This window comes from Dermochelys coriacea, chromosome 22 (genome assembly GCF_009764565.3).
Source record: "Dermochelys coriacea isolate rDerCor1 chromosome 22, rDerCor1.pri.v4, whole genome shotgun sequence".
Lineage (NCBI taxonomy): Eukaryota > Metazoa > Chordata > Testudines > Dermochelyidae > Dermochelys > Dermochelys coriacea.
The window spans coordinates 2,541,025-2,560,451 of NC_050089.1; the positions used below are offsets into that span (position 1 = coordinate 2,541,025).

General features: G+C 40.9%; 1 protein-coding gene across 4 annotated transcripts in view; it reads right to left on the reverse strand.

The window, feature by feature from the left end:
- The window catches only part of CDON (cell adhesion associated, oncogene regulated), a 95,853-nt gene that overhangs the window by 58,223 nt on the left and 18,203 nt on the right, over nucleotides 1-19,427 (reverse strand). Inside the window, exons 1-2 of one of the 4 annotated variants that reach the window (XM_043500947.1) lie at nucleotides 17,095-17,195; nucleotides 263-394 (exon numbers count right to left, since the gene is read on the reverse strand). In XM_043500947.1, the coding sequence (XP_043356882.1) occupies nucleotides 263-338 (76 nt within the window). In that variant the 5' untranslated portion in view covers nucleotides 339-394; nucleotides 17,095-17,195. Of the gene's footprint in view, nucleotides 1-262; nucleotides 395-17,094; nucleotides 17,196-19,427 lie in introns of those variants that run through there. The other 3 variants (XM_038380689.2, XM_043500946.1, XM_043500948.1) reach the window with 3 other exon arrangements.

Genomic DNA, 19,427 nt, shown 5'->3' on the forward strand with positions numbered 1-19,427 from the left:
AAATAAACAAACATGATACTTATTAATGTGAAATATTCACTTAGTCATACATTTTCAGAAGTGACCAGTGATTTAGGTGCTCAACTTAAACCTTACAAACACTTTATTTTCAGTGAGCACTCAATACTTTCTGAAACTCAGACACCTTTAAGATGTCCCTAACTGGGTGCCCCAAAATTGAAGCACCTGTAATCCTTAGTCATTTTGAAAATATAGGCTTCTAATACCCAAGCAAGTTACCTAGGTCAAGATGAAGCCTTACCTGAACTTGCAGCAGAGAGGAGAACTGTAGCAGTGATGAAGAGCAGTGCCTGTAAGGGTCTGGGATACGGATGCATAGCGCCAGATTACAGAAATTGAAAGAGTTCCAGACTAAGACAAGGTACTGAAAAAATTATAAACAAGAAAAAAAAGTCTACAGTAAATTTCAGATACTCTTTCCTTCTTTGCATACTGTTGGCAGAAACGCAGTCTGACATTTGATTCCAGGAAATTCAAACCTTTAAGAACTAGAGATTTTCCATATTTAATGTGACACTTCCCTCTTGGCCAACACACCAGAGACAGAACTATAGATCTTAAGAGCTAAGAACATGAGTCGCTGCATCTTGGGCTAATTCACCAGTAGTCTGTGGGTTACATAAGCACATGACAATACTCCAGATGAAGTAGAGACAAATCAGAAGTTTGTAGATGTTTTAAAAATTGAATCTGCCAAAGATTGAGAAATTATAGATCCAGAGGAAAAAATCATGGTTCTTGTACTGATTTATCCATCAGCCAGCACTGTTATTTTATCACAGATATATGAGAGCACTTATGAATTCTGACATACTAGAATACTAGATACAGATACAAAATATGTATGATGCATAGAAATCCAATCTGGATTTGACTTTAATGGGATTCTGCTCAGGCATAAAAGGTCTCCCTGGATGGAGCAACTTTCAGATTATGGGCCTGTGTTTATCGAGCACCAGCCATTATTTACCCACTACTTACCCCAATTTTACATTCACTGATCTAAACTTCAAAGTGCTCAGATTCTAGAATTTCAGATTTTTTTAATTTATTTAGTGCACATAAGAAAAGTCCTAATTTACCAAATATTTTGTGTCCCTTTGTGCTCTGTAAAACTCCATTCTAAATAAATGGGGGTGGGGTAATATTTCAGATCTTACTGACACTGAAAGGATTTTAAAAAATAATAATGGTTAGCTCTTATATAGCACTTTTCAGAGTACATCTCAAAGAGCTTTGAGTGGAATTTGATTAAAAATCAGAATTGACCATCTTAAACTTTTCCTTCCAACCCAGAAGGTCAAAACCAAAGCTCATTATTGAAGCCCTAACCTTGAAAATAAGAGGCACTGTCAAAGCAACCAATATCCTTCACAAAGCAGAAACTGTCTGCAGAAATCCCTCATTCCAAAATAAAGTAAAGATTCAGCTCCTATGTCTCCCTATATATTTTGGACTAGAGTTTAGGCCAGAGGTCCCCAAAACGTGGGGCCCGGCATGGAGGACCGTTCGGGGGCCGAGCAGGGTCCAGTCCATCCCCCATGGGAATGGGGAGGGAGCGCCACCCAGCCCCTCCCCACCCCCAGTTCTGCTCTGCTCCCACCCTAGCCGCATCCCTGGCTTCCGTCCCCAGCCTAGGCCACTGGCAAGGCCAGAAGTGGAGCCGCGCCTGGTCGCAATCCCAGCTGTTTGTGGCCCCACTCTCAGCACCAGCCTTGCCCCCCTTACCCCTGTCCATGTCCTCTTCCTTCCCCCCCCCCACCTCCCCCAAGCTGCAGTCCCGCTGCTGGCCTCTGGGGGGGCAGGATGGGCACAGACAGGGTAATGGGGGGCATGACCCTCAAAAGTTTGGGGACCACTGGTTTAAGCTATTTCTATATAAAACTTTTCTTAAGAAGGAAGTACACCGGACCCTCACTAGAACATGGGATTTGGGATCCATGCACAGTACCAGTGTAGATGACATGTACCATTTACCGTGTGTCTTGACAATTTAGTTAAAATACTTTACAATTTCCAACTTAAGCTTGCTAATCAGGTTACTTGGCAATGATCTTCAGAGTGTATGCCCTAAAATACTGAAATCTATCCAGAAAAATATTGTTTGTAAAAAATCTGATCAAGAATCGCCGGGAATGTGACCCAAAGTTGGCTATGTTTGGCATAGTAGTTATGTCACTCAGCCATTGTTCACAACAGAGAAACAAACTTAGCCAACCTACTGAAATGCACAAGTGGTTTTCATTCTTTTGTTATTGCTTCACTGGAACATCATGCAGAGTATGCATAGGCTGACTTTTATAGAAGTCAAATAGCAATTTAAATATTTAATTGTCAAAAATTACCAATATCTACCTCAAATTATTTTCTTCATCACACATGCGGTCTTCTTCTACCCTCTCATCCCTCAAATCATAGATTATTGTACATTAATTACACAGGCTTACAAGCTACATCTTTTGTATTTCTCCAGATAGATAATTATGCAGATTAAAAAAACCTCAGCGCCTTTTTTCCAAGAATTTTAAAAGACACACGCGCACACACACACACACACACACACACACAGAGCAATTTAATTCCACAGAAGGACTTTAAATACTGTCACTAAATATTGAAGAAGCTCACAATGGAACCATAACCAGAAAAGTTGTACAGAAAGCCAAATGATTTATCCACAAAATAGTCCATATCAGATTTCAATTTTGCATTTCATAATAACCACACCATGAAACAATCAACCTATCTTGCTGTCAGCTGTTAAATACACCGAACTCTCAGATCTTACATTTCTGACACCTTTGTCCCACCAATTAGTGGAGACAAGATCATGTTCCTTTCCAAAACCCTTAATATCTGCATATGGTATTTATATAAATTCAAAAAGCAGAAAAAAAATCTGTAGACATTCATCTAAATGCCTCCCCTGATATTTAAATACACTGCTTCACAGTTACCTCATTTATTAACCTAGGCTATACAAGAAAGTATCTGTTGATAACATTCAGTACAATCTTCAAGTGCTTCATGTCAGCAATTTCTATGAACACATACATCTGATGTACAGGTTGGATCATGGGCTCTGCTGGTCTAATGTACACTGCTCAGAAAAGGATGAGCACCAAAATGTGGTGCAGGATACAAATGTTTCAATTTGAAAAATGGAAAGCAGTACTGTAACTTTCACATTCTCAAAGCTTGAAGGTCAAAGTAGCATGATAAAAATGCAAAAAAGTATTAGATCTCAATAGGAATAAAAGAACACTTCATGTTTCCTAGAGGCTACTTACTTATTGCTGTGTTTTCATGCATATCACATTTAAATTTAAAAAATGGTTCAAAGGGATCCTACTGAATTAAGTTAGAAAATGCACCAAATTAAGGTTTGATAGGCCTGTGAGACCATTCAGTAGTTCTAGGTGCCTCACTCTTAAAGAGTCCAACAATTGCTAATTCCTTTAGCGAGCACTCAAGGATATTTTTGGTAACACAGATGGCAGAAAAAACTAGCTGTGTAGAAAGTGCTTCGTTTATTTGAATATTCACTTGGTTCAAGGGCAGGAGAGCTACCCCACTAGCGAGCACACACGACAAAGTAAACATTCAGAGAACTTGTTAACATGAACCACTTTTCCGAAAAGGGTGGGGGGTGGTATTTCTTTTTGCCAAATCTTTCCTCAACTATTTATTTATAAAAAGCAATGAAACGTAAATTCTAGGTCAACTTTAACCCCAGTGCATGAGGCTACTGGGTTACACTGCAGCTGTCTTTAACCAAGGCAAAGCTCATTATCTTCAACTAAACCTTATCTTATGAAATCTCTCCTTTATCCATTCTCTGATTTCCTTCTGTTTATCTTTTTTACATGTTCCTTATTGCCAGTGTCAACAGCTATTCTGCTCTTTTGATCTTTTAGTAGGCTTGAATGACAGTGCAACCAATTACAGTGTATTATGTATACAGAAAAAACTGCACAAGAATTCATGCATGTGCCTAAGTATCCCCTGATGGGAAAACCACCACAAGTGTGATATAAAAAACTTTCACAAATCTAAAGTAATCAGTTGTAAAAGCAATATTAGTGTTTAGGTACTTGTTTCAAATTCAATTTTAAGACAAGACATTGATGTTGCAAAAATTGGTATCTAAATATTGGCATCTGCTCAGCTCTTTTGTCATTTTTATACTTTGTTATCAAGGATCACCTAAGTAAGTAGAACATTTAAGCTGAACAATGTCTAGAGAATAAAGGCTGCAGTGCCATATATTAAAGCTTTCCTTTTACTGCACTTATGTCGCGTGAATATCAACAAAGAAAAACTATTTTATAATGTATTAGGTTAATTACTTTCCAGCTGATGACCTATCAATGGCCTACATCAGTGGTTCCCAACCAGGAGTCCGGGGCCTGCGAGCAGGTTTCAGGGGGGCCGCCAAGCAGGGCTAGTGTTAGACTTGCTGGAACCCAGGTTAGAAAGCCGAAGCCCCACCGCATGAAGCCCAGGGCCCTGAGCCTTGCCAGCTGGGGCTGAAAGTGGAGCCTGAGCAGCTTAGTTTTGCGGGGCCCCCTGTGGCATGCAGCCCCACATATTTCCCCTGCTTGCTACCCTTTAACGCCAGCCCTGGCTTTTATATGCAGAAAATTAGTTGTTGTGGCACAGATGGGCCACGGAGTTTTTATAGCATGTGGGGGAGAGGGGGAGCTCAGAAAGAAAAAGATTGAGAACCCCTGGCCTACATGAAACGGTCAGTGTCACAATTCAGGGCAGTAACACATGTATTTGCCCTCAGTGGCCATGCAAGGGCACCCACTTTCAGACTTCCCACTCCCCCAACCGTCACCTCTCTTAGCCCTGGTCTACACTATGAGTTTAGGTCAAATTTAGCGGTGTTAGATCGATTTAACCCTGCACCCGTCTACACAACAGTTTCACCTCCATTGTGCAGTTATCCTTCATCTGCTCTGCCGTTAGGGACTTCTTGGATCACACGTTGTCTGGAAATCCACTGCCCTGGACCATTCTGACATGGGTGACCCTAAGGGAGTACATGACTCCAGGTACCATCCCTCTTGGGGTCACTGAGGCATTCAAGCCTCACCTTGTAGTGGTGGAGGTGATCCACGGAGAGGACATGCTAATAAGCTTACCACGGTTCACCCCAATCCTAACACGGGCTGTGGCAGAAGCAGTCCTTCAAATCCCCACCCAAGGGGATTAAGCTCACCACAGTTCAGCCCTGAACAAGTACCCAGGCTTATGAGGCCTCAGAAAAAGCCCAGTTCTTCCAACCCTACTCTAAAGGCTGGGGCCCTCTGTGGATCGGGGTCCTGTCTGCCTGCTGGATCAGGAAGAAGGCCCTAAGCTAGTTTAAAACTAGGCTATTTGCCCAAATATGCTTTCTTTGTATCTGGGCTCCTGGAGATTCCAGTAATCAGACCTTTCCAGGGGTCTGATAACGGAGGAAGAACTACTTCAGAAGATACAAGCAATGCCACAACATGTACACAACTGCATTTTTAATGTGATGCACCCCAAAAGGTATTAACCGTAATTATAAGATATAACTTAATTCAGTAAAGTTTATCTTCACTCCATAAAGTCTGCTCAGGATATTTGCAGTGGTGTTGTAGCCTGTGTTGGACCCAAATGGTCACAAACGAACTCACCCAGAAAAAATGATAAAATACTACATCACCCATGAGCCAACACTTTTCACAAAGTGTTCATGCCACATCTGACCTCTTAGTCCTCGTCCTCAAAGGACACCTGCACAACAGCTTCCAAAGATGAGCCCGGAGCTTAAATTCATAACTTTGCTAGACACTAAAAACCATGGTCTTAATAAAGACACTGGATTTATGGCTGACTACAACAATCTGTAACCCACTAACCCGCCTTGTATGTCTTATGACTACAGGGGTGTTAACAGACTACTGCACCTTGAATGGTCCCTTAGAATGCATGTTAACTGCTTATACGAAACAATCTCTTCCACTCTGTATTTAGCTGTAACACTCTGAGTACATTTCCCAGACCTGAAGATGGACTCTGTATAGCTCAAGAGTTTGTCTTTCACCAACAGAAGTTGGTCCTATAAAATATATTACCTCCCCCAACTTTGTCTCTCTAATTAGTGGATATTGTCAGTCTGTCACAGACAGATCACCAAACTAAGTTCCTGGCAGACAGGTGTCCAATTTACAACTGGCAGGTTTGTGAGAGTCTCAGAAGAGGTGGTCAAGGATTTAATGAGCGGAGAGAATGAACTTCCTTTTTAGCCTTAGTGGTGCTCCCTCCAGGACAGGGGTGAGGCGTACTAGAAAGAGGTGGTGTGGGGGAGGCCTTGACTTCCACAGTCAATGAAGCACCTCTTCTCTGGATGGAAGAGTTTGTTTTCCAGTGTTTTTAGTCCAGCATCTGACCTTTCCAGCTCTAAAGTAGCTGTACTACTGGTACATCAATCACGATGAAACCAGGAAAATGAAGAATCTCTTTGTAATGAGTTGTGTCAGAAAGAACTTTGTTAATTCTGTTCAGTGTTGAAACACTGGTATTGTTCTGAACAAACAAGAGTTTACTGAACTGTGCTTAAAGTTTTGCAGCTGGGTAAGATACAGTATAAAGCTTTGAGACATACTAATGAAAAGCACTCTGATATTTAATCAAATTCATAATACTGAACAAAGAGATCAGTCCAGTTACTCAGCCTCACTTGTCATGAGTTGAAGGTATGAACATCCTGATGACCTCCTCGCAGTTCTAAAGAGACCCCGTGCCAAGGAGAATTCCATGAGGTTCAATGCCAATCATATCACAGTTTTGGAAGCGTTATCTATGTGGTGCCATCTGCTGGCAAAGGAATGGAATTCCTGAGACTGGAATAGTGCAATGCAGAGAGACTGCCACAGAGTCAAGAAGTGGGATCGAGACTAGAATCGGAACAAATGCAGATCCGCATACAAGGGTGAAAAGCCCGAGTAGCTTATTTGGACTGACCTAACAGTTGCTGTACCACTTCTCATGGTCCAATACTGTTATTCATGGTATCAAAGGAACACACACTAAATGAAGCACCATCGATATTAGCTGCATAAAAACAGGTTAGCGCTGGCAGCTGCTCTAATCCACCTACTTTGCTACAAACATCAAGCTTACAAGTATTTTACTATTTTGCCTGAATTTAAAGAGTATCCAAGAGGAAAACCAGAAGTGAACTTAGGGTACGTCTTCACTACCCGCCAGATCAGCGGGTAGTGATCGATCTATCGGGGATCGATTTATCGTCTCATCTAGACACGATAAATCGATCCCCAAATCAACGCCTGTACTCCACCTCAGCAGGAGGAGTAAGCGGAGTCGACAGGGGAGCTGCTGCGGTCGACTCGCCGCTGTGAGGACGGCCAGGTAGCGTAGCTGAAGTTGCGTATCTTTGTTCGAAAACGCCCCTTCCCCCCCAGTGTAACCCAGGCCTAAGACAGTGAATATTCCTCTTCAGTGCAAAGAAGTATCTTATAGTAGGATCTGAATGGGCTTGAGGCTAATGTGGAATTTCTTCCAGGTTTTATTGCCTTTTCTGCCAAGATGAGAAAATAGTCACTTTTGCAGCACAAATGACACATCAAGTAATTTTGGGCAAATTTTTGTTGTAAATTCTGCTGACTGACCTGCTGTCTTTCTGTCTTGCTCCTCTACATGAATTATTTCAGATTGTAATTTAATTTTGAAATGGAAGCTGAAGCTGTTTTCTAGTCTTGCCCAGTGAGAAAAGTTTAACCCACCAATGGTGATGAATTCTCAGCACTGGTGTGCAGCCTCAGAAGACAGGATTTAGGCTCTTTTAAGTGCATATAAGTAGTTATGAGGTATTTCATGAGTCCCATGGGAATCTTTCAAGCTTTCCAAGGGCAACAAACATTCCTTCAGATAGGATTAAACATCTTTTCCCCCACATGAGGTAGTTAAGGCCTCATTATCCTACTTATAAACAGCATAACAATGTACCTGATGGTAACAGCCTACTATTCTAAAACATCTTTTTTTTATCCTCTCCTCCCTATCCTTGTTGGCCTCATAGAATCATAGAATCATAGAATATCAGGGTTGGAAGGGACCCCAGAAGGTCATCTAGTCCAACCCCCTGCTCAAAGCAGGACCAAGTCCCAGTTAAATCATCCCAGCTAGGGCTTTGTCAAGCCTGACCTTAAAAACCTCTAAGGAAGGAGATTCTACCACCTCCCTAGGTAACGCATTCCAGTGTTTCACCACCCTCTTAGTGAAAAAGTTTTTCCTAATATCCAATCTAAACCTCCCCCATTGCAACTTGAGACCATTACTCCTCGTTCTGTCATCTGCTACCATTGAGAACAGTCTAGAGCCATCCTCTTTGAAACCCCCTTTCAGGTAGTTGAAAGCAGCTATCAAATCCCCCCTCATTCTTCTCTTCTGCAGACTAAACAATCCCAGCTCCCTCAGCCTCTCCTCATAAGTCATGTGCTCTAGACCCCTAATCATTTTCGTTGCCCTTCGTTGTACTCTTTCCAATTTATCCACATCCTTCCTGTAGTGTGGGGCCCAAAACTGGACACAGTACTCCAGATGAGGCCTCACCAGTGTCGAATAGAGGGGAACGATCACGTCCCTCGATCTGCTCGCTATGCCCCTACTTATACAACCCAAAATGCCATTGGCCTTCTTGGCAACAAGGGCACACTGCTGACTCATATCCAGCTTCTCGTCCACTGTCACCCCTAGGTCCTTTTCCGCAGAACTGCTGCCGAGCCATTCGGTCCCTAGTCTGTAGCGGTGCATTGGATTCTTCCATCCTAAGTGCAGGACCCTGCATTTATCCTTATTGAACCTCATTAGATTTCTTTTGGCCCAATCCTCCAATTTGTCTAGGTCCTTCTGTATCCTATCCCTCCCCTCCAGCGTATCTACCACTCCTCCTAGTTTAGTATCATCCGCAAATTTGCTGAGAGTGCAATCCACACCATCCTCCAGATCATTTATGAAGATATTGAACAAAACGGGCCCCAGGACCGACCCCTGGGGCACTCCACTTGACACCGGCTGCCAACTAGACATGGAGCCATTGATCACTACCCGTTGAGCCCGACAATCTAGCCAGCTTTCTACCCACCTTATAGTGCATTCATCCAGCCCATACTTCCTTAACTTGCTGACAAGAATGCTGTGGGAGACCGTGTCAAAAGCTTTGCTAAAGTCAAGAAACAATACATCCACTGCTTTCCCTTCATCCACAGAACCAGTAATCTCATCATAAAAGGCGATTAGATTAGTCAGGCATGACCTTCCCTTGGTGAATCCATGCTGACTGTTCCTGATCACTTTCCTCTCCTCTAAGTGCTTCAGGATTGATTCTTTGAGGACCTGCTCCATGATTTTTCCAGGGACTGAGGTGAGGCTGACCGGCCTGTAGTTCCCAGGATCCTCCTTCTTCCCTTTTTTAAAGATGGGCACTACATTAGCCTTTTTCCAGTCATCCGGGACTTCCCCCGTTCGCCACGAGTTTTCAAAGATAATGGCCAAGGGCTCTGCAATCACAGCCGCCAATTCCTTCAGCACTCTCGGATGCAATTCGTCCGGCCCCATGGACTTGTGCACGTCCAGCTTTTCATCCTCTCTTACGTCTCGTCTTTCAGACTGTAAAGCTCTTTGGGGCAGGGACTGTCATTTGTACTGCAACTAGCACAACAAAGTCCCAAACCATTGAGGTTTAATGAATATAAACATTAAATAATAGACAGCTTCCGCTGCTTAGCCATTGTATACACAAGTACTTCCCCATTTAAGTGCTGCTTTGTACCTACCTTTCCAGCTGTGCTGAGAAAGCAGGAAAAAGGAAAGTATATTCACTATGAAGAAGTTCCTATTTTCTTCTCCAAAGTTATCAAGGGTCCATCTTGCCCATTATATTCTCTTCCGACAGTGGCCAGTGCCAGATGCTTCAGAGGGAGTGAATAGAATAGGGCAGTTTATCAAGTGATCCATCCCGTCATCCAGCTCCATCTTCTCATGGTCAGACATTTAGGGACACCCACAGTATAGAGTTACATTACTTCACTTCCCCTCTGAGAGTTAAGAAGTAAAACTCTCCTGATTCCTCACCCCATCTCTAAAAATTGACAAATAGCCTTCTCTGTAAAGATAACGGTGCACTGTGTTGTCCTATGGCCAAAGGAAAGCCTCGATCTTTGGGGACATTATTCAGCTGTGCTAAAGGGAGAAAAAAATGACAGCAGAAACTACTATCCCTATGAATACATTGGCTTTGAGATTCCAGGGATTTCATATCTTTGCCAACAAAGGCATTTCACATTCTGAAAAATGTTTAGTTCAGTATGTTACCATATCATAAACATTTTATATGCTCTGACACCGAAGCATGTCAAGTACTGTGTTTTTCCTAGACCACACATAAGTTTCAGTATTTTATTAAAAGACTTTTTAATTTTAATTTGTTCTCTACAGTCTTCACTGTAGCAATGCAGTAAACTGAAGATTTCAAAGAGAAACTGAATTTAAGGTCTTAAAATAGGGCAAATAAAATCTCCAGGATTAACTAACATACCATGGTAAAAGTGTACACAAGCTAAGTTGGATCATTAAAGTTCACACCAAGACACCTTTAAAAAAAAAAAAGTTACCGAAGCCTATAGTTTTCCAAGAGAAAGTAATCAGACATTCCTTTAACTCTGATTCCTCAATGATCACCAAAGCCTTTGATCATTGACGTCTTCATGCGGTCCTCCTGGGATCTGGCAAAAATGCGCATAGCAGCTGGCACACATACTTTGCTAGTTTTTGTTTGTTTCTTGGGAGGGGGCACTGAAAAGCCCAGTAGCAACTGGCATACTGCCCATCAGTTTTAACTACTGGGCCCTGGTGTTTATTCTTGGTTCTTTTGGTAGTTATGAAATCTCTTGAAGCAGTCATGTGCAATTGACACTGATGCAGTCTCACACATACCACATAACTCATACCTTCACTACGGAAACATACAGTACACATCTGTAAAAACAGCACTGCTGTGCATTAAGAACACAGTTGATAGGTATAGCGCCGATAGAAAGGTCTGAGATTGTTTAAAGGGAAACGTAATCTTATTTAAGCAACATATTTATGAATGCTTAATCGTTCAAAAATTCACATCAACTTTTAACAAGAAAAGGTAGCATCTACAGTGTTCATAACCCTCCCCCCTTCCTCCTTCAGGGTCTCAATCGAGTCAGCCATGCATGCAAACTGATCCTGTCGCCAGCAAAAGCATTTCCTTTCACTGTGGTCAGCCAAAAGCAGAGGAAGAAAATGGAAGTGACTTGGAGTTATGGCACCAAAAAGGCCAGACGAGCAAGGAAATAATCAACTCCACATGAGCCACTTCTAGCTCATCACAATGAAAAGGGCCCACGACTAACCCCAGGAAAGGTCATCAGGACCATGGGGGTCACAAGCAGAAAAAGGCAATAGTGTGGCTGCCAGCTGCAATAAGAATCAATGTGTTCCTAATTACACTCAGAAGAGGGGCTTGAGCTCAAAGGGAAAGTTTTGCTGTAGTCACAACTTGCATAAAAAATTAAAGTGCTCCTGTTCTACTCCCTTCAAAGCAGGCACCACAACTACCATTTCTATGTGAGGTTAGATTACAAGAAACCAAATGAAGTAGGTAAGAAATCATGCATCTACATAAATGTGGAGGGAGAGCTTTGTGTATGTGTTTTAAAAAAAACATAATTAAACATTTGTATTAGAATTATGCAGTTATGTAAGACAGGATTTTGAGATTACACATAATAAAACCACATCAAGGGTCTGGATTTTTATTTTGTCCGTGTGTGTGTATTTTTGTTTGTTTTGGAAGTCAAACTCAGCCGAACAGTCTTGCAGATCCAACATTTCTTCTAGTTAGATTTTCAAGGGTGGCTTTATGAAAGATCACATGTAACCCTCCAAACCAAGAATGAAAGCAGTAAACAGACCTGAGAATCAACTGAAAATAGTTTTTTCAGTAATCTTGCCTGGTAGACAAACTAACTATAACACAGATCAAGTGAAAAATTATTTCACTTTATAAGTCATTACATTCTTTCAGAATCAGTTCATATTTGAAACTAATATATATATTCCAACACTTTTCTAAACAAAACCCCCCAAAAAAAGGGGGGGGGGGAAGAGGAATAAAAGAAGCAAACAGTTAAGGCATTAAACCCCTAAGACATCCCAAGTTCTCCTTCTTGACCTTAACTAATTCCCTTCCCCCCAACTATTCCCTTATCCAAGAAAATACTGAGCTATAACTCAAACCAGGTTTTTTTATTAGGTTTGTTTTTTAATTATTAATATAGGGATGATCCGACTTTCATAAACATTGTATGTAGGTCTGCACATGGTTTTGTACTGGTGTGTATAAGTGAGGGATAATGTCAGTTTGCAAATGGTGGCTGCCAGATACATTTTTCTAGAAAGTTTAGGAAGATTCTTGTGAATGGGTAACATGTTGCTAGTGATTGTTCTAAATTTGGTAGCAATTTTTGTGGAGAACAAAACTCTGCAGCTGTTTGTATTGGTTCATTTATATAGATAGATTCAGATACAGATATCTACAAATTGGTTACAATCTTATATTTGCTCAGGACAAAAGAGTAGATATAATGACTGCACATGGTAGATGTAGCTGAGAAAGCCAAATAAGTTATATATGTGGGATGATGAACGACTCGACAGTTACATTTTGAGACCTATCTGTTAGCCAGCTTTTAATCCACTTGATGTGTTCCATGTTAAGTTTATCTCTCTTTAGTTTTCTAAACAAAATGTCATGCGGGTACCAAGTCAAATGCCTTACAGAAGTTTAAGTATATTACATCAACACTATTACCTTTCAGAGTAGCAGCCGCGTTAGTTTATATCTGCAAAAAGAACAGGAGTACTTGTGGCATCTTAGAGAGCAACAAATTTATTAGAGCATAAGCTTTCGTGGGCTGCAGCCCACTTCATTGGATGCATATTACCACCTTTTATATCTATTACCTTTATCAACCAAATTTAATCTCATTTTAAAAAAATATATCAGGTTAGTTTGACAACTGTTTTCCAAAAACACATTTTATTTGAATTATATTACCCTCCTTTAATTCTTTATTGAGCAATCCCATAGGAACTGTTCCATTATCTTGCCTGAAATTGATGTCAGAGTGACAGGTCTATAATTACCCAGGTCACCCTGTGACGTTATCTGATTAGAGCATGACCATACAAAATCATTGTTGCTACCACTGTTATATAATTGCAACAAATCTTATACAAAGTGTGATGCATGGCCAAAAGGGGTTAAGCATCCTGCAGGATAAATGACCAGAGTCAACCATTAGAGATATGTTAGAAAAGTATAAAAATGGTAATTAGGACCATTCAGTGGTATATAGGCTAGAACTTGGAAATGCAAACCTATAGTGTGTACTCATATCTTGTTAAATGTTAGCCATATAAACAGACTGTTCCTGTCTGTCACTATAGCTGTTGATTCAAAGGTCAAAAGGGAATATTAACAGTTAGATGAATCTTGGGTGAAATAATGTCATTGTCTAGGTGTCTCTTTAAAGTTTGTGATAGACTGCCTAATGGATAAATTGCCTTATGTTAATTTGTGCAGCTAATTACCAGCAATGCTTAGGAAACAGACCTACTTCAAAGTCACCCTCATTGCCTATTGTTCGCCTAAGAACTCTGACATGTCAAAGAAGGCTTGGTACTGTTTAAAAGACCCGTGGGTCCCAATCCTTTTTATCTCAGATCTGCTTGATGCTTCATGCAGGGGGAAGCTTAAGACTAAAGGCGGAGATCTCCAGTCCTAATCTGGAAACACCCCAAATATAAACACTGGACTATAACCTATGAACTAATTCTGAAATTTTCTTTGCAACTACAAAGCTCACCATCTCTGCTATGAATCTGAATCTCAATAATTGTACTCATGTCTGTATGTATACAGATCTTTTAACCAATTCTTTCTTTTCTTTTTAAATAACTTTTAGTTTAGTTAATAAAAGGATTGGCTGTAAGCATGTATTTGGGTAAGATCTGGAATATTCATTAACCTGGGAGGTAATATGTCCGATCCTTTGGGATTGTTAGAACTTTTTTATATGATGAATAAGATTTTCAGTAATCCTCATCATATTTGACTTGGGTATCTGGATGGAGGCCTAAGGCTGGGTTGCTTTAAGGAACTGTGTTGTTGGTTTCTGGGTAACCAGTAAGGTATTATAGAAGCTGTTTTATGCTGGTTTGATAAATCTAAGTATTAGAATATCTACCAGTTTTGCAGCTTGTCTGCCCCATTCTTTGCAGTTCACCCTAATTGAGTGACCTCAGTTGGCTCCCCGGTTTACCCCACACACCCCTTTTGTCACATCAGCTTTCTTCCAGTTTTCTGGAGCTTCCCCAATGTTCCAACTCATACTGAAAAGCAACATTATTGGTCCAGCAACCTCCTCTACCAGCTCTTTTAAAACTCTTGGATGCAAGTTATCTGGACCGGCTGATTTAAAAATATCTGCTGTTTAACATTCTCTAGAGAGGTTAGTGGAATGGAAAGAGTATTATATATTACTACATCATGTCCCCCCCAACCAGAAATATTTATTGAACACTTCTATCTTTTTTGTATCATTGATAATTCTACCATTTCCATGTAGTAATCAGTATATCAGTTCCAAGGACTGCATTTCGGACTTTAAACTGCGAACATTAAGTTAGAATGTTTACTGACAGCAGCTTCAAAAAAATCAATGGCATAAATGCCAATTCAGTTCTCTCTCACCTCTTCCATTGAATCCACAAACATGCTATGGGCTGATGTTTATACTCTATTTCAGATTAAATAATAAAGCGTCTGCAATAAACTGAGAACAATTTTTATTTCTTCAAGAATACCTGAGGTCACTATTTTTGGCTTCTTCCCTACATCTCTTCTCGCTCCCCTATAATCTTTACCTTCTTCCCTTAAATATCCCCTCCTTACAAAACCTCCCCCCGCACCCCAAAAAACCCACAAAAAATTGTGGAACAGGACATTTGCAAACCAGCACATTGTTCGCAATATTTGCATGTTACTTTCCCCTACCCTTTGGGGGAGGACTACTTCCCACTATGCTTGTACAGTCACTAGCAAAAGGGTGCCCTGATCTCTGTTGTGACCTCTAGGCCATAATGTAATACAAAAAGTAATGTTCTTCTTTGGGCACACCTTCAAATAGATCATCTTTTGCTTGTCATATTTGTCAATAAAGCTCATCATATTTGTTACTAAAGCTGTAACCCTAATTAAACGACTCCTAGACTCTGATTCCAAAACCAGAAGAGACCATAGTGATCATCTAGTCTAATTTGTTGTGTAACACAGACCAGAGAATTCCCCTAAATAACTCCTTTTGAACTACAGCATATCTTTTGGAAAAAAAAGAACAACTCCGATTTAGTCCTGCACTGAGAAATGATAATGTTGAATCTCTGAGACTCTGAATTTTTGTGGGAACTAATGAGAAACCAAATTAATGCGTTTCCTAGAAAGTGAAGCTTTTATGAAGAAAGCTTCTATTAAAATTAAAAAGTGCCCTCACAGCTTTATCATCAACCTAGCTGTCCAGTGAAAATCCTCTCTATTGAAGATTAAGGTGTAGATGTAAAAAAAAAAAAAAAAAAATTTCCATATGAAAGATTTGAAAAATCCAAATGACAAAGATTTTTACATTTCTTTGTTTACAAAAATAATTACTGAACACCTGGAAGCATAAGGATAGTCTACTCAATGGGATGAAATGCAACAGGCCTCCTTTCTCTTTCCCATCCCCTCTCATCCCCAAGCATACTGCCTTCTGACAGGTGGTGCTGTTTAAGGACCACTGCTTGGGTCCAAAGACTTGTCTACTTCTGGCTGAACTGTGCATCTTCCTCCCACCCCCCACCAATTCTGCCTCCAACAACAAATGTATCAATTAATGTTGCCCTGTCACACACATCAAAATCAACTATAGGCCAATACCCCACCACAATAAGTTAATATTGGACAATAATCCCACCAAAATCAGCTTATACTAAATCATACACAGAGGACTCTGCTGGGATGGCAGGAGAGTGTCTAAAACCAGAACCCTCTTCCGGGGCCCCCTGTATCCCCCAAACACAGCTGCTCTAACAAGAGGAAGTGGAAGACGCTACCACAGCAGCGGGGGGAGGGGGGGCTGTACTTGAGCTTGATTCTGCAGGGAATGGCATTTGCCCAGAGAACACTTGATTAAAGCTAATGTTTCTTTAGTAAAACCACAAATGGCAGCAAGTTGTTCCTTCATTCAATTTCCATTTGACAAGAGGATGCAGCATTTAATTTTTGCAATTGTAAGCAGAGGATAACTTTTACAATGGTGCTAAGGAGGTAGAAAGGGATGAATACTCAAACTAACAATTTAGAAACAGAAATAACACTTGAGATTTAGAATACACAACTGTCACATCATGTATTGATTGCACCCTAGAACATGAGACTCTCTGCTACTCTAAAAAGAAAAGGAGTACTTGTGGCACCTTAGAGACTAACAAATTTATTAGAGCATAAGCATAAGCATCTGCTACTCTAAGATTAGTAAAGAGAAAATAAATATCCTCCACCACACTTTCTTATGCTTTTTCCAATGGATAAACTCCCACCCCACCTAAATTTGTATTTGTTACGTTACAAAAACTTTGCGGATTATCTTCATCTCCCATGACAAGGATGCAGCCTTTTTTATCCAATTCAGACTATGCCACACTGACTCACCGCTTGTCACGTTAGACTCGGATTACTTAAACTCTACATGGGGCTAGACATGAAACCACTAGAAACTGAAGTTGGCACAAAATGTGGCTGTGCACTTAAGTGAAGTTGCATACTGCCAGCATTGGCTACCAGTTGGCTTGAGTAGAACTTAAAGTGGTGTTTTTGACCAAAGAAGTGCTACGTAACATGAGAAACCCCATACCATTGCTGACCATGGCAGCACTTGAACTTACTTGGTTTAAGCCGGAGGGAGCTTCCAAAGGGCTGCTCAACTTCAGAATGTGCTCCTCAACTTAGTCCAATAGAGCCTGAATCTCTTGACCTTCAGAGCCCACTGCAAGAGTCATCTGTTTAGTCGGTTTATTGTATTAATATTTATGGACAGAATTTGTTATGAGGCAAAAACTGACTGGGCAATTTTCTTATATGGTACAATGTTGTATGAGCATTTAATCCATGTCAAGTAATCTAGAGTTACAAACAGGTGCTCTTTTGTCTGATGAAATTAATATTTTGGGGCCTGGTTCCCTGAGATGGTATCTTTCCCCAGGACACTCATTTCCAATTGCTTATCAGACATCCCTTAAATTTCACATTTGGGCATGAAGCTTCTCACACTGAGTGTCAGCTCATAGGTGAGTTCGGTTATAAAGTCTGAATCAGAGCCATTCATCTGTTTGAGTTATACAGTAGGTGGGCAGCAGGATTTTTTCAGCTGTTAAGGTTATTCAGATGCTTATTTTGCACTCTGATAACTCAAAAACATCTTTGTTTCAACTTCAAATTTGGCAACATATGGTCTTGATTGAAAAATGCATGCTTGGCCTTGTCTGAAGAAACTGGTTCTGAAACAGAGTTATGAACATTTAACAGTCTGTGCACTGTGCGTGTGCAGGATATTGCTTTCCTTCTTCCTGATGTGAACACACACTAATATGGGCTCATAGTTCAGTCAAACTGAATGACGTTACAATGGGGCAAGGTCTGAGCTTACACCTAGAGAGGCCTTTCTATCACTCAGTAAACGCCACAGAGCAGAACAACACCGTCATGTAACATTAAGGAGATCACAGATTTCTGTACTTCAGATGCATCTGTGCAGCATTACATGTTGGGTAATCAAAGACTCAACTGCCATTCACTCACATAACAGGCAGAATTAAGTTGTGAGACCCACGCTGCTGGAATTTCCTCTGGACTCTTACTAACATATTAATCTTACCACTTTGAAGAATTCTACATTATCCAAAGTTAGATAAGTTATCTCCGAGCCTGTAACTGAAAGAATATATTCCTCTACTGGCCCATGCATATGCCCTCCTGACTAGAAGCATTCACACTGATACTTGAATGTAGAAATCTAGAATAGCAGCTGTGTTAGTCTGTATCCGCAAAAAGAAAAGGAGTACTTGTGGCACCTTAGAGACTAAAATTTGAGCATAAGCTTTCGTGAGCTACAGCTCACGAAAGCTTATGCTCAAATTTGTTAGTCTCTAAGGTGCCACAAGTACTCCTTTTCTTTTTACATTCAAGTACTACTCTAGAACATCAGCATTATATATGGAAAGCATAAAATCCAAGAAATGACAGGAGCACCACAGGATTTTTTCATAAGATATGCACAACTTAGGCTAGTTTTGTTTGCAACAGTGACACCAAGTCCCCTTGTGCCTTGCTAAAGCAACATATGTGGTTCACAGCATCATGAACTGATCTCAGATTTCCCAACTTTCCAGCCTCAAGAGAAAGTTGGGGATTAACCACTAGTGTTAACACACAGTATTTCTGGGTTGCAAGTATTTCTTAAATCCCTGAACTAAGCCTATTTATTTAAATGTGGTTTATAAAACAGAAATGTGCAAAAAAAATGACTTATTCAGACCACAATGGTTCTGATGAAGCCATCAGACTAAGCAGACTACAGACTAATGGCTCCATCAGAATAATTGTAGAGTGAGTAAATTCAAAGTTCTAGCTCTTCGCTTTCCCTTCTTCAGAGTCTTACATAATATTGATTGATGGATTGCACTCTCAGCAAATTTGCGGATGATACTAAACTGGGAGGAGTGGTAGATACGCTGGAGGGGAGGGATAGGATACAGAAGGACCTAGACAAATTGGAAGATTGGGCCAAAAGAAATCTAATGAGGTTCAATAAGGATAAGTGCAGGGTCCTGCACTTAGGATGGAAGAATCCAATGCACCGCTACAGACTAGGGACCGAATGGCTCGGCAGCAGTTCTGCGGAAAAGGACCTAGGGGTGACAGTGGACGAGAAGCTGGATATGAGTCAGCAGTGTGCCCTTGTTGCCAAGAAGGCCAATGGCATTTTGGGATGTATAAGTAGGGGCATAGCGAGCAGATCGAGGGACGTGATCGTTCCCCTCTATTCGACACTGGTGAGGCCTCATCTGGAGTACTGTGTCCAGTTTTGGGCCCCACACTACAAGAAGGATGTGGATAAATTGGAAAGAGTACAGCGAAGGGCAACAAAAATGATTAGGGGTCTAGAGCACATGACTTACGAGGAGAGGCTGAGGGAGCTGGGATTGTTTAGTCTGCAGAA